The sequence below is a fragment of the Physella acuta genome, unplaced genomic scaffold (genome assembly GCF_028476545.2).
Source record: "Physella acuta isolate Inbredline_101_S28 unplaced genomic scaffold, ASM2847654v3 ptg000406l, whole genome shotgun sequence".
Classification (NCBI taxonomy): Eukaryota; Metazoa; Mollusca; class Gastropoda; family Physidae; genus Physella; species Physella acuta.
Window position 1 is genome coordinate 398869 of NW_026731925.1, and position 16132 is coordinate 415000.

Genomic DNA, 16132 nt, shown 5'->3' on the forward strand with positions numbered 1-16132 from the left:
TTTTTTACTAAATATCACAAGGATAATACATATTACACAAATAAACGTCAAATAAAATATGTCAGCTATTAAAACAGTCACCCTCTCTGCTCTGCATGGTTACTCGATTAATGTATACACTTAATCAGTTCTGTTATAGCGTGTTTACAATGATTACAGTAACACCGAATTGCACTGAAATTATCAACAGTATCAGTGAACCGTTAATGTAGAGTTACGTTTATAAACTTACATAAATACTCAGAAATACAAACGATATCAAATTTAAACAATAAATAATCCAAGAATCTTTATGTAATACAATATGATTAGTGCACGGCTGATAATTAACATGTATACGTATGTAAATGTTATTCCGCTATTTCCTTTATAAGGCCCACGATTGTGTTGTACAACCAACAGAAACGTTTGATCTTGTAATTTTCCTACAGACTAACTGAAGAAACCTTAAAGGTAGGTCTTTTTTTAGCTGTTGTTGACCGTGTATGAGCAGTTTATATGTAAAATGTGAAGGTTAATTAGCTCTTAGACACGACTTACAACTAGAAAAACAAAATTTAAATTTAAAATAAATTCACTGACGTGAATATAGTTTGTATTAGAAATAAGAAGTTTTGATCTACGTAATTAGAAAATGTCTGCTTTTGAAAGATCCTCATATTTTTAATTATGTTTATGTTATGTTTTTTTTTCATTGTATTATTTACGTAAACACAAAACCAATTCGTATTATGGAAACATAAATACAAGCAATATTTTTTATTCTTCTAAAAAACAGTAAACTATAATTTAATTTATGTTGGCACATTTCTTCAAACAAATGTCCTTAACTGGAAATAAAATATTACAATGTCAGCGACAAAACTTAAACATCAAACGTAATGTTATTTGTAAAAAAATATTAACTCATGTAGGCTTTCTTTTCCATTTGTAAGAATGAATATTGAAATCATTTGGTATTTAAAAAAAAATGACCAATTCAAATTAATTTTATTGACATTTCAAATTTGTGTTATATTTACAGTAGTCATCATGAAGCTGTTCTGTATTTTCTTCTTTCTGTATGTGTTGTCTGCTGCAGGTAAGTGTAATCTTATATATATATATATATATATATATATATATATATATATATATATATATATATATATATATATATACATTAAAAACATTAAAATATGTATATTCTTAAATTGAAAGAAATTTTAAGTTAATGAATTCGTTACTTATTCTTACACCTTTATGTATTAGTAACTTATAATTTTACTACAGGCCGTAAACTCAAGTGGTTATCAGGCATGTTTGTTAATTTTTTTTTTGCCGGCCGTAGACCTTGCCAGAGACAAGAGATCATAGACCTGGTTATTAAGTTTACTGTAGCTGTGCTAGCTTTGCGATTTTGTTATTACTTATATAAATATTCCTGCTCTGAGTTTCCCTTTGCAGTTTGATTTTACTCAGCTATAACATTTGTCCTGTAGTGGCAGTAGACTATACTATTATTACTAGAAGAGCCGACCCGCGGCATATCATACGCCGCTATTTAGTTTTTTTTTCTACTTTTCAGTAATTCATAATTTGTGAATTCGACAGTACCAACGCTGCCACTAAAAAATATTTGTTTAAAAAACTATAAGTAGCTCGTTAAGGACGATAACCCCCCCCTCCTCCCCCCCCATCCGTTAAAGTAAACTCCACTTAGCTATCCCCCCCCCTACGTTTAAAATCGTTTCAAACTAAATTATCTGCCCCGAATAGTCGTCTCTAAACCCGGCTCTGCTTGTAAACATTTAGCATGAACCACAGCTCACCAGACCATGTAGGGGTGGGGGTGGTAGGGAGCGCGCTTACAGCTTGTTTTCTAGCGTCTCACAGAAGAGAATTATATATATATATATATATATATATATATAAATATATATATATATATATATATATATATATATATATATATATATATATATATATATATATATATATATATATATATAGATAGATAGATAGATAGATTATATCCTTTTCCGTGAATCATCTCACGGAGGAGTAGCTCACATATCGTTCTATCACAGTTCACTGTACTCTACTTCATGGGGAGATTGTCTCAGTCCCACCTACATGTTAAATTAAGCGATTTCTTTGATTCTATTCTAACACTTAAAGCACTAGCTGAATATACGATCTATTCTCACATTTCATGTTACAATTAAATATTCCCCGTAGAAATAGGTCCTGTTTCTCCTAACTGTTGAACTACACTATTTTACTTATTACTATCAACTAGGTTGACTTATTCCTTGTGACTCCAGGGCAGAATAAGGCTGCAGCTATACCTCTCTCTACAGCTTACACTGTATGATTAATCACGTTATCATCAATACATATCGCATAGTTACATATATTTAAGTGCTCACTTTCATGTGAATGTACTTTAGTTTCAGCTTATCCTGACGGCAGTGCTAAAGATGCGGGGCTCAGATTTATTGTCAAGTTTCCAGCTAAGAAGGATGCTTTGGTCACTCGTAACGCTATAGTTCCCGTTGTACAGTAGTATCGGGATGACACTACAATTGCAAGAATATTTAGAAGATGAAATAAACTATTCAAAGCTGTGCATTTTCGGCTTATTTCTTCATTTTTAATTATTCATTATTTCGTCTAACACTATTTTTAAAAAAAAACGAACAAGTAGGTAATATACATACAGTCCCAAATTTAAAAAAAAAACATCACTAAAATAAAAAAAATAAAATAAAAAAACGAACTAATAAAAACTCTACTCCACCTTGTGTTTACTCCAGACTTACAAAAAAAGTTCTTAATGATTGTAAATTATATTTAAACACAAAAGTTTTTCAACTTCAGTTGTTTTTTTTAAACTAAGATGGTTTAATACAGAGTAAATGTAAGTAGCTTTTATGCAATCAATTGGTAGTAGTAGCAAACAACATATTAGTTTTAAAAAAAAACAACTGATCTTTCCACACCCGGCACTTAATATATAGAAAAGAATTTCATTATCAACGGAGTCAGGGATTACGATTTCAGGGTAAGGAACTTATAAAGCGGCCCTGCGCTTCATAAAACCAAATTGACGTTTAAATAAAACTTCTAAAAATGGGAAAACAAAACAAAATTAACACAGACAATATAAAGCAACGAATTACGCCACATAGTCTTCTTCATCGTGATAATTTGCTTTTAAAATCTATTATGTCCAAATTGGCGTTATACCACAATGATAAACTACCCGGAGACTCTCAAGGGAAGTCAGCCCCAGCCCCCACACGGAGAGTGGCATTCTTAAAGCCTTCACTTCTAATATCGTTGCCCCTTCGTTATATGAGTTGTCAAAACTATTGCACTTTACCTTACTTTACTAATCCCTAAAATCTAGCTTTCTGCCTTAATATCTTTATTAAGTATTGTTATTATTAATTAGAAATACATATCTAATGACTATTTAATTTATATTAATCAAAATTTATTTTTACGAAAGTAAGTAAATTTACCCTTGCTGAACAGATCTAACAGTAGCTAGTGTACAGTTGAGTTAGAGTCTGTTTTATTGATGATAGGAGAGATTATCTAAGGAAATTGATCTCAGACAAAATATCTCTCGTCAAAGTATTAAGGCTGATTTTAGTCGCCTTGAACATTTTAAAATGTATTGTAATATAGTTTTTAACTTACAATTCACAGTGATGGTGATCGGCATGAATGGTGTAGATATTCATAAACAACAGACAATAATGGCATAGTGTTGATGGCGCGACAGTTAAAGACCAGTTACATCAGCTAAAAAATGTGATTAATTTTAAAACAAGTTTAAATTTAAACAATTGACGAATGTTGAAGTTAGTTTGACGTGGTATATCAAAAATGTTTTCTTGTCCGTCTGTATAAGATTCAATACGTTGCTTTATATAAACAGCAAAAGTCGATAACAGGTTATGTTACTAGAGGATAGAGGTTTGGAGGATGAAGTTTTTTCATGGTGAATATCACATATTTCAACGGCCTTCGTTAAATTAATAAGCAACACTTTCCTAACAGAAACATCAGTTTGTAAGACAATTAAATTAATATTGCTCATAAGAGCAAATTTTGGTGCTCTGAACAACGAGAGGCTGGACTCTAAGCTTCCCATTAATCTGTCACTGCTTACGCCCTATGAGTCAGAATACGGTTGTCTTAAAGGAATCACATTGTTAAACCATTTCAGGACTAAATTGTATGAATTAAGTTTAAAATGACTCAATACAGATAAATTAATTTTGAAACAGAAAAGAACAGAGTTTATTCATATTAAATATATTATAACAATTTCGCATGAAATAGTCAGTACTTTATGGCATTGTGGCTTTGTGTTTTACATATAGCCGTCATACAAAAAGGGGGTCTAGTTACCTCCCTGTGTGGGATAGTAAACTCGTTTTTAGGGTGCTTCAGTGACTTCTCTGCCTGGCCGAGTAAATTCAGTTCTTATCTGCCTTTTATCTTGAGGGGCATCAGTGACTTCTCTTCCTGGCCGAGTAAATTCGGTTCTTATCTGCCTTTTATCTTGAGGGGCTTCAGTGACTTCTCTGCCAGGTCTAGTAAATTCAGTTCTTATCTGCCTTTTATCTTGAGGGGCATAAGTGACTTCTCTTCCTGGCCTAGTAAATTCAGTTCTTATCTGCCTTTTATCTTGAGGGGCATCAGTGACTTCTCTTCCTGGCCGAGTAAATTCTGTTCTTATCTGCCTTTTATCTTGAGGGGCATCAGTGACTTCTCTGCCTGGTCTAGTAAATTCAGTTCTTATCTGCCTTTTATCTTGAGGGGCATCAGTGACTTCTCTTCCTGGCCGAGTAAATTCAGTTCTTATCTGCCTTTTATCTTGAGGGGCATCAGTGACTTCTCTTCCTGGCCGAGTAAATTCAGTTCTTATCTGCCTTTTATCTTGAGGGGCATCAGTGACTTCTCTTCCTGGCCGAGTAAATTCAGTTCTTATCTGCCTTTTATCTTCAGGGGCATTAGTGACTTCTCTTCCTGGTCTAGTAAATTCAGTTCTTATCTGCCTTTTATCTTGAGGGGCATCAGTGACTTCTCTGCCTGGACGAGTAAATTCAGTTCTTATCTGCCTTTTATCTTGAGGGGCATCAGTGACTTCTCTTCCTGGCCGAGTAAATTCTGTTCTTATCTGCCTTTTATCTTGAGGGGCATCAGTGACTTCTCTTCCTGGCCGAGTAAATTCAGTTCTTATCTGCCTTTTATCTTGAGGGGCATCAGTGACTTCTCTTCCTGGCCGAGTAAATTCAGTTCTTATCTGCCTTTTATCTTCAGGGGCATTAGTGACTTCTCTTCCTGGCCGAGTAAATTCAGTTCTTATCTGCCTTTTATCTTGTGGGGCATTAGTGACTTCTCTACCTGGCCGAGTAAATTCAGTTCTTATCTGCCTTTTATCTTGAGGGGCATCAGTGACTTCTCTTCCTGGTCTAGTAAATTCAGTTCTTATCTGCCTTTTATCTTGAGGGGCATCAGTGACTTCTCTGCCTGGACGAGTAAATTCAGTTCTTATCTGCCTTTTATCTTGAGGGGCATCAGTGACTTCTCTTCCTGGTCTAGTAAATTCAGTTCTTATCTGCCTTTTATCTTGAGGGGCATCAGTGACTTCTCTGCCTGGTCTAGTAAATTCAGTTCTTATCTGCCTTTTATCTTGAGGGGCATCAGTGACTTCTCTTCCTGGCCGAGTAAATTCAGTTCTTATTTGCCTTTTATCTTGAGGGGCATCAGTGACTTCTCTTCCTGGCCGAGTAAATTCAGTTCTTATCTGCCTTTTATCTCGAGGGGCATCAGTGACTTCTCTTCCTGGCCGAGTAAATTCAGTTCTTATCTGCCTTTTATCTTGAGGGGCATCAGTAACTTCTCTTCCAGGCCGAGTAAATTCAGTTCTTATCTGCCTTTTATCTTGAGGGGCATCAGTGACTTCTCTTCCTGGCCGAGTAAATTCAGTTCTTATCTGCCTTTTATCTTGAGGGGCATCAGTGACTTCTCTTCCTGGCCGAGTAAATTCAGTTCTTATCTGCCTTTTATCTTGAGGGGCGTCAGTGACTTCAGATCGGACATCTTTAAAAGCTGAAATGAAATAGCAATTTAGAACGTGTCAAATATATTGCTGTGCTAGCGTTTCGCTGTGTACATTCTTGTGTAATCTTTGATCATCATTATAAGGATACATACAAGAAGGGACATGTTAGTGGTTAGAGGAACATTTGTATTGCCTTATACATAAAGTAAATTTTTTAGTAATTGAAAATCTTTTTAAAAAACATCAGAAACTTGCGAATACAACGAAATACCCATATGTGAAATTTCGTCCACCTTACGTAAACGATACCCTAGTTATTGGCTTTCGGGAAACCAGTATTAAAGTAAGTACCAGTTCTGTTTGTCGAAAATCGCACAAAAATGAAAAATTAACTGCAAATTCGATATAATAGTTATATAAAATGGAGCTGACAAAACTGAACTGGTAATCAAGTTACCGTTCCACAAAGACAGACGACTCAGGAATGTTATAAAAAGTAAAAATTTGTAAAATTCACGATTTACATTTTTTTAACGATTACAATATATCCTTTATATTTGGGAGGTTTAAAAAGGGCTAAACGACCAGAGTTTGTGTTGACTGTTCAGCACGATAACAATACTTACTCGTCAATTAATTACAACACATCAGATAACTATCTTCATTTAATTTTTTAACATCACCCCCCCCCCCTCCCAAAAAACCCATTGTTTATGTAAATCTTTCGCGCGAATTTTTGACTTAAAAGGCTATCAAATTACAGTACAGGACAAAACTCTCAAACTCACTATTCCATAGTATCTAAACAATTTCAATACTAATATTAAAAGGATGCATAGCAATATTTACCAAAGACGGTTAGCAGAAGTAAAAAGGAAGAGATTTTTATCATGGTCATTCTGAAAAATAAAATGCACAAATATCAAATTACGTACAGAAAATTTAAAGTAACGGTTGTTTGAAGACATAATTAAAATTTACCATGCCCTGATTATACCATAGGACTGGTTGTATACATTATTTTACTGTTTTTGTTACAATTGATAATGTTTTTTGTCTAATATTATCTTTATTAATAATCTGAGTTGTTATTTATACGTATTTTTAGAATGTTTCGAAAATTCTCAGCTATCCAATTTAATAGCTAAAACGATTAAAAATAAAACTTTTTTCAGGTAGTAATGTTGCATAATCCAGCAATGATTACTTTATATTTAATAGTTTATCACAATAAATATTTCAATTAAAAACGTTTAAATAATTATATTTTTTTTAGTTACAACTTATTAGAAGGAACTGATATCGATATATTTATATATATATACTAGCGTACCCGTCCCCCGCGCGTTGCCGCGGGGATAGAATAAAGTCTGACGAAATATATTAGAAGGATATCACCAATGCATTACCAATCATATGTTCTTAGACGCATCACCTTGTTTTCTAAAACTGTGTTATTTAAATGTCAACAATGCCTGCGCTTGGATAATAATTATCGGGACACGGGTTTTCCTACACTACCGCATGAAAATCTTGAGTGTATATTAATCACTCACCGAAATAATTAGGTAGAACACACTTCGGTGACCACCCATATGTCATGGACGTAGAGGGGCGCTCTCAGGAGCCCCCCCCCCACCCCCCGATTACACTACCGCAGAGGCGCAGCGTAAGGCCCCTGGCTCCTCAAAACTAACAGGCGCCATCGTGCTCATAGGATAACCCAGCGTGCGAAATAGCATCCTGTAAACAATGATGCAGATTTCGTCATTCGCTAAAGTGACACAAATGAACAGGATTTTTTTCTTTAACACATACAAAAATTATTTGACGTGTTTTAAACATCAGTTCGACTGATGCAATATGCTAGCGTTACTAATGGTCTATTATTAGATGCTCGGTCACAATTTCGGCCTGGATCGTCTAATAATTGATGCTTATTGCATCATTCGCAAAGTGACGAAACTGTACAGTAGGTTCCTCATATTCAAACAGTTATTTTTTCATCTTTCGCAAGGTGACGAAACTGTACAGGATTTCCTCGCGTTACAAAGTTATTTTTAGAAGCCTGTTGTAGTTTTACCGCTGAATATAGTAGTACTTCCTACTCACTATACAGGGCGCTCGATTAACGGATGCCAAGTGCCAACTTAGTCGCTCTAAAACTCTGGGCGCCAAACCGTGTATTGACGAAAGTTGTACCCTATATGGCACCGCCCGTAAGAAATTATAGTTTTCTTTTTCGCAGAAATATTCTCGGGAGTATTCTCATCTACTTCCTAAAGTTTCATGGTACTCGGATGAACCGCATCCGAGTTTTATTTTTTATATACCGTGTTTAGAGAAAAAAAATCGCCCCCCCCCGGTGGTGCGCCGCCCTTGCAATATTAAACAATTTTTTTTTACAGAACCCTACCATTGAGTGATCTAATCATCTCCCCAAAGTTTCATGGTACACGGATGAACGGTGTGAAAACGAAATTTTATAAACCGTATATAGAGAAAAATCGCACCCTCCCGTGGCGCCGCCCTTGCGAAATTAAAAATGATTTTTTTTACAGAACCCTACCTCAGAGTGTCCTAATCAACACCCTCAAAGTTTCATGCCTATAGGATGAACGGTGTCACTGCAATTCACCTTTATTATTTTTATATACTGTATATAGAGAAAAATCGGACCCTCCCGTGGCGCCGCCCTTGCGAAATTAAAAATTATTTTTTTACAGAACCTTTTCCTAGAGTGGTATAATGAACTCCCCAAAATCTCATGGCTATAGGAAGAACGATGCCAAACCAAAATCGACTTTTATTTTTATATACCGTATATATAAAAAAACAAATCGCGCCCTGTGAAGGCGCCACCCCTGCGAATTTTAAATATTTTTTTTCGCAGAAACCTCCCCAGGAATATTCTCAACAACTTCCCAAAGTTTCACGGCGATGTGCTGAGAGGTGTAGTAATGCATAAAGGACACACACAGAAACATACATTGCTTTTTATATATATAGAAGATATATATATATATATATATATATATATATATATATATATATATATATATATATATATATATATACATTATATATACATATAAATTTGCAGTTTTAAATGCGGCTGTGCATATTGCTGACCACAATATCCCTTCATATACCGAGGTCACAGAAACATAATAACTCTACTTCATTTACCCTATAGACCGTCAGGTTTTTAAAGGGAACTATTTTTTGTATTACAATATTTATCAGATCTGTTATATACATGTGTAAAATACATATGCAAAAATAGATTTAGCACATTCTAGTTTTATTTCAAAAAGCCTACTAAAATAGTTTTCCTAATGTATGATTATAACAGTTGTCTACATATTTTACTGTTTGCTGTACATTTGAGTCCACGCTACCAGTTACCATTAACCAAAAAACCATCTAACCAATGCGTGCCTACTTACATGCTAAGCCAGAAGAGTTTACTTCCCCGGAAGATGAATCGACTACCAGGCCGAATGAACTAACAAACAACTTGAGCATCTTATAAAGAAACCTGAGTCCCACGCATTTCCGTTAATGCAAATACAACTGACGCAACACCATCTGAATAATATAATATTAAATAAGCCTTTTATATGTCTGTACAACTTCGCATACTAGATACTATTTTATATGATTTTTGCAACACGTTTCACAAACCTGATTTGCTTTAAGGAAGTTCGCTAGTATCACGAGCACAATGCGCGTAATTCTTAATCGAAATGTGTTTCTTTTATTACAATATCCAACGTGGCGTGAAAAGACGTACGCCATTTTATGAACATTACTACAGCGCGATAAGTAGCTGATATGGGGAGATCAAAATCAATAGGGTGACATCTTTTGTTTTCTTGCGCATTTTGCTTTTGTCAGCGTTTTTGTAAACTTCTTTCATTCTAGCTCATGCAATGTTCCAGGAATGAAATGCTCGTTCTCTTGTATAAAAACATTATGTCATAAAACCAGTCACAAACTCTTTTGTTTTGTCACAAACCCTACTGAATTAGCATCACAAACTCTAGAAATCTCTCACAAATTCTACAAACCTCTCACAATCTCTACTGAACTATCACAAACTCTACAAACCTCTCACAAACTCTACAAACCTCTCACAAATTCTACAAACCTTTCACAATCTCTACTACTGAACTATCACAAACTCTACAAACCTCTCACAAACTCTACAAACCTCTCACAAATTCTACAAACCTCTCACAATTTCTAATGAACTATCACAAACTCTACAAACCTCTCACAAACTCTACAAACCTCTCACAAATTCTACAAACCTCTCACAATCTCTACTGAACTATCACAAACTATACAAACCTCTCACAAACTCTACAAACCTCTCACAAATTCTACAAACCTCTCACAAACTCTACAAACCTCTCACAAATTCTACAAACCTCTCACAATCTCTACTGAACTATCACAAACTATACAAACCTCTCACAAACTCTACAAACCTCTCACAAATTCTACAAACCTCTCACAAACTCTACAAACCTCTCACAAACTCTACAATCCTCTCACAAACTCTACAAACCTCTCACAAATTCTACAAACCTCTCACAAATTCTACAAACCTCTCACAAACTACTGATTTATCACAAACTCTACAAACCTCTCACAAACTCTACAAACCTCTCACAAATTCTACAAACCTCTCACAAACTACTGATTTATCACAAACTCTACAAACCTCTCACACACTCTACAAATCTCTCACAAACTCTACAAACCTCTCACAAAATCTACAAACCTCTCACACACTCTACAAACCTTTCAGAAACTCTACTGAACTATCACAAATCCTACAAACCTCTCACAAACTCTACAAACCTCTCACACACTCTACAATCTCTCACAAACTCTACAGACCTCTCTCAAACTCTACAAACCTCTCACAAAATCTACAAACCTTTCACAAACTCTACTGAACTATCACAAATCCTACAAACCTCTCACAAACTCTACACACCTTTCACAAACTCTCCAAACTCTCACAAATACTACAAACCTTTCACAAAATCTACAAACCTTTAACAAACTCTACAAATCTCAAAAAATAACTCTTTAAACGTCTCACAAACTCTACAAACCACTCACAAACTCTACAAACCTCTCACAAACTATACAAACCTCACAAAACCTCTACAAGCCTCTCACAAACTCTACTGGCCTAACAAAAACTCAACAAAACTAATCTAATCGTTCAAAGTACATAACACAATTTTAATATGTATGAGCTCCTGGAAACAAAATACTAAACATCTTGTTGAAGCTATTTAAAAATGAATCGTATTATAAATCATTTTATAGAATATTTTTTCTTCTTTTAAATAATAGTTATTCAATGTATTTAAAATTTTAAAAACAATGGGTACCATGTTTAGGGTATACTTCCCAAGCGAATATTTTGTTTTTAATTTAAACATATTCTAACACCCTAAACCGCCCTAAACATAATGACGCGTATTTCATTTTCACAAATTTCACAGTGTAATTTAAAAGATGGAAATATTTTGAAGGAGCCCCGAGCTTTATAAAAAATATTTGACGACTAAGTAAAACTTAAAATATAGCACAATATGTTTTTTTACTACAGTGGAGACTTCTTGATGTGGTGATCTCGCGTTGAGTCACCAATAGTGGCGACCTAATGTTGTTTCATCTCACGTAAAACGCTGGGCTATGATGACCTCACCTTGTGTTAATTCCACTAGTCACCCAATTTTGTGTTACCTAATGTTATTAACTCATACTGTTTCACCACAATTAATGTCACCACATGTAATCACCTTATGGTGTGTCACCACATGTAATGACCTAAAGTGTGTCACCATCTTTGATTACCTCAATTAATGTCACCACATGTAATCACCTTATGGTGTGTCACCACATGTAATGACCTAAAGTGTGTCACCATCTGTGATTACCTCAATTAATGTCGCCACATGTAATCACCTTATGGTGTGTCACCACATGTAATGACCTAAAGTGTGTCACCATCTGTGATTACCTCAATTAATGTCGCCACATGTAATCATCTTATGGGGTGTCACCTCACGTGAGGACCTAATATTACGTCCCCTCTTGCTACAATCTCATGTTGTGTATCCTTCAGTAAAACTCTCATGTAGTGTCACCTCCTGTATAAAGTTCATGTTGTCTCACCGTCTGTAATTATCTAAATTTATGTCACCATCTGAAATGGCCCTATGGTGTGTCACCTCAAATCGACAACGCATGCTGTGTCAACGTCTGTGATAATCGCAATTAATTTCACCACGTGTAATACATTGTTGATGTGTCGCCACATGTAATGACCTAACGGTGTGTCACCTTCTATCATAACATCATGTTGTGTCACCTTCTATGACTAACTCAATTTATGTCACCTAATGTAATGACCGTATGGTGTCTTACCTCAGGTATGACCTCATGTTTTGTCACCACAAGTAATGAATTTTCGGTGTGTCACCATATGCAATGACCTAAAGTGTTTCACCTTCTGTATTTATCTCAATTAATGTCACCAGATGTAATGAGCTTATAATCTGTCAGATGTTGCGATATCTCAAATTGAGTCAACTCCATTGACAACCTCATGGTGTGTCGCCTTTATCGCTGGTGTCATGTTTTACCCTAACAGAAGGTGTTACCCCAGTCTCGTGTCGTTTGCACACCTATATATGACACCAAAAATTATTGTTACTCAGTGAGTGTGGGATTTATTCGTTTCTAGCTATTAAAACCTTATTATTATTATTTTTCTAAGTGTAAAAAAAAATTGGAACAAGATATTTTCTTTTTATATTCATCTTTATTTTTATATCTTTAGTTTAATTTTCTAAAATTGTAAAATGTTAATAAAATTAATTTTATAAAATAAGACTTTAAATGATATTCATTATAGGTGTATTTTCAACTACTAAAAATGTTTATTCGTTTATAATATGAAAACTAGTAAATACATTTTACATTTTCCAATAATAAATCTTTAGAAATTTGTACTTGATATCTTTTGCTTTTAGAAGTATCCTAATCAACTACCACAAAAAAAAGTCAAAAAAATTTCCATTTAAAGATAAATAATAAGATTAATCTATATGTAAACGAAGTCTGGTGATGTAGGGACACGCCTCTATGTCAACCTGAATTCTACCTGCAGTTCACCTGCAATTCACCTGCAGTTTACCTGCAGTCTACTACTCAAAGCGGCACTTTTTGTAGTTATAGCGGGCATATGCTTTGTTGAACTTGTACCGGGCCAGGCATCTGCCCATCTCAATGTTACATCGGCAGGCCTTAAATGCACAGGTGTGTGGGTTTTTTCCTGCTACAGAAATAGGTAGGTTTCAATTGAATTGTTTACAATTTTAAATTTTATACGTTAGTTTCAATAAATTGTTTTTTCTGATTCTTTTTATGTAGATATAAATATAATCATGTAGCTTTAGAAGTAACATAAACAACTGAATCCTTGGGTGTAAAGTTTAAAATGTGTTATTCTTGATAAGAACAAGGCCGAGCTATATATATATATATATATATATATATATATATATATATATATATATATATATATATATATATATATATATATATATATATATATATATATATATATATAAATGTATATGTGTGTGTGTCTATTTATTTGTTGGTTTGTTTGTCTTTTATGCATTACTACACCTTTCATCCGATCGCAATGAAACTTTGCAAAGGTGTTAAAGAAACTCCTCGGTGGGTATCTGCGAAGACGAAAATTTCAAATTTGTAGGGGTGGCCCCTCGGCAGGGCGCGGTTCGATTCTTATCTATATGGGTATTTTTTTTTTAAAAAGTAAAAGTCGAATGCGATTTGACACCGTTTATCCGATCGCCAGTATTTTTTTTTTAATTTCGCAAGGGTACGATTTCTCTATATATACGTTATATAAAAAATAAAAGTAGAATGCGGTTCGACACCGTTTACGCGAGTGCCATGAAACTTTGGGGAGTTGATAAGAATAATCCCGAGAATATTTCTGCGAAAAAAAAAAATTTCTTCTAGGCGATGCGCAGGATAGTGCGTTTTTGGTCGAAACACGATTTGGTACCCAGAGTGGCGATGTGAGCACTTGGCGTCAGTTAATGCGGCTTAGCGGGTAAGGCGTATTACTATATTCGGCGGTAAACTGCAGCAGACGCAACCCTGCGAGCAGTAAGCGCCTACGTTCGTTTAAAAAAAAAAGGTTATACACTAAAAATACGATGGGCAACAATAGTCATAGACTATCAAATCAGGCGCGTCCTTCTACGCCCTGGCAGGGAGCGATTTGGCACCTTGGTTTTCATGTGAGCACTGAGTCGTATACGTTCGTTTTAATGAGTGCAATAGAATATGGATAAGATGTTGTATAGTCCTTCACTACTTTGCATCAAGCACGTCCGACCGCGCCCCAGCAGAATGCGATTAGCTATCCTTTGGCTAACCTTCAGACTTTCTTCTGAGACTGCGGCAACGCGCGGGACGGAATCGCTAGTAAAATTATAAATTGTTTTAATTGCTATTGAACAAAGTGTAGGTTTTCAATGAAGGTTTTATACAGATGGGCTGAAAATATATCATTACTAAAGTGCAAACAACATTACGTATTTCAAGTTCCTTACTTAACACAGTCTAATGTATAAGTGATATTCTAATTTCTTACATAAAATACCATGTTTTTTTGATAAGTATAATATGGAGACTTGATAAAATTTAAAAATACCGTCTGCACCATAAAGCATGTTACACACGTCAGATAAATTTACTAGCACATGACAGGGTACAAAAGATAAATTTACTCGTACATTACAGGGTACAATAGATAAATTTACTCGTACATTACAGGGTACAAAAGATAAATTTACACGTAGGCCTACATTACAGGGTACAAAAGATAAATTTACTCGTACCTTACAGGGTATAAAAGGTACAATAGATAAATTTACTCGTACATTACAGGGTACAAAAGATAAATTTACACGTAGGCCTACATTACAGGGTACAAAAGATAAATTTACTCGTACCTTACAGGGTAAAAAAGATAAATTTACTCGTACATTACAGGGTACAATAGATAAATTTACTCGTACATTACAGGGTACAAAAGATAAATTTACACGTAGGCCTACATTACAGGGTACAAAAGATAAATTTACTCGTACCTTACAGGGTATAAAAGATAAATTTACTCGTACATTACAGGGTACAAAAGATAAATTTACTCGTACATTACAGGGTACAAAAGATAAATTTACTCGTAGGCCTACATTACAGGGTACAAAAGATAAATTCACTCGTACATTACAGGGTACAAAAGATAAATTTATTCGTACATTACAGGGTACAAAAGATAAATTTACTCGTACAACAGATACATTTACTTCTATATTACATGCTACAACAGATAAACTCACATCACATAATACAACAGATAAACTTACCTGTATACTAAACGGTACAACAAACTTACCGGTAAATAACATCTTACAATTGGTATAAACTTACAGTTACAAACACAATGCTTAGTACAATTGACTTTGATATCTTCACGTATGTTGCAGCCATTTCTCTCAAAACAAAGTTTCTTTTCAGAGCAGCAGCTGTAGATTGATTTGTAGGAATAATTTAAGTATGTAAAAAATATAATTAATTGTTGTTACGTTATTGTGCTTCTTCGTTCTTAATTACAATGTTGGACACTTTTTTTTCAACACAAATAAGTATTACTTGTAAACATCTTATAAACCATTAGGTGCATGGCCCTAATTTATTTATTTTATTTATTTTTTTGTTTATTTAATTAATAAATTTAACAAATATTTTATTTATTTATATTTATTTATTTATTTATTTATTTATTTATTTATTTATTTATTTATTTATTTATTTATTTATTTATTTATTTATTTATTTATTTATTTATTTATTTATTTATTTATTTATTTATTTATTTATTTATTTATTTATTTATTTATTTATTTATTTATTTATTTATTTATT

General features: G+C 34.1%; 2 protein-coding genes and 1 long non-coding RNA gene across 3 annotated transcripts in view; 1 reads left to right on the plus strand and 2 right to left on the minus strand.

Annotated features, from left to right (window-relative positions):
* Window positions 1–293: 293 nt before the first annotated feature.
* On the plus strand, window positions 294–2599 carry LOC131942474 (uncharacterized). Its single transcript, XR_009386761.1, has 3 exons — window positions 294–453; window positions 1025–1081; window positions 2433–2599. It is a non-coding gene; the product is annotated as an uncharacterized LOC131942474 (long non-coding RNA).
* A 1836-nt stretch (window positions 2600–4435) lies between these two features.
* LOC131942467 (serine/arginine repetitive matrix protein 2-like) lies at window positions 4436–6342 on the minus strand. Its single transcript, XM_059302364.1, has 2 exons — window positions 6339–6342; window positions 4436–6114 (listed from the first exon to the last, which is right to left on the minus strand). Exons 1-2 carry the CDS (start codon window positions 6340–6342, stop codon window positions 4436–4438), a joined length of 1683 nt encoding a protein of 560 aa, XP_059158347.1.
* A 6838-nt stretch (window positions 6343–13180) lies between these two features.
* LOC131942443 (phospholipase A2 A2-hormotoxin-Apt1a-like) overlaps window positions 13181–16132 on the minus strand; it is an 8899-nt gene continuing 5947 nt past the window's right edge. The window contains exons 4-5 of the mRNA XM_059302346.1: window positions 15638–15732; window positions 13181–13439 (exon numbers count right to left, since the gene is read on the minus strand). Coding sequence (XP_059158329.1) covers window positions 13309–13439; window positions 15638–15732 — 226 coding nt within the window. The 3' untranslated portion in view covers window positions 13181–13308. The remainder of the gene's footprint in view (window positions 13440–15637; window positions 15733–16132) is intronic.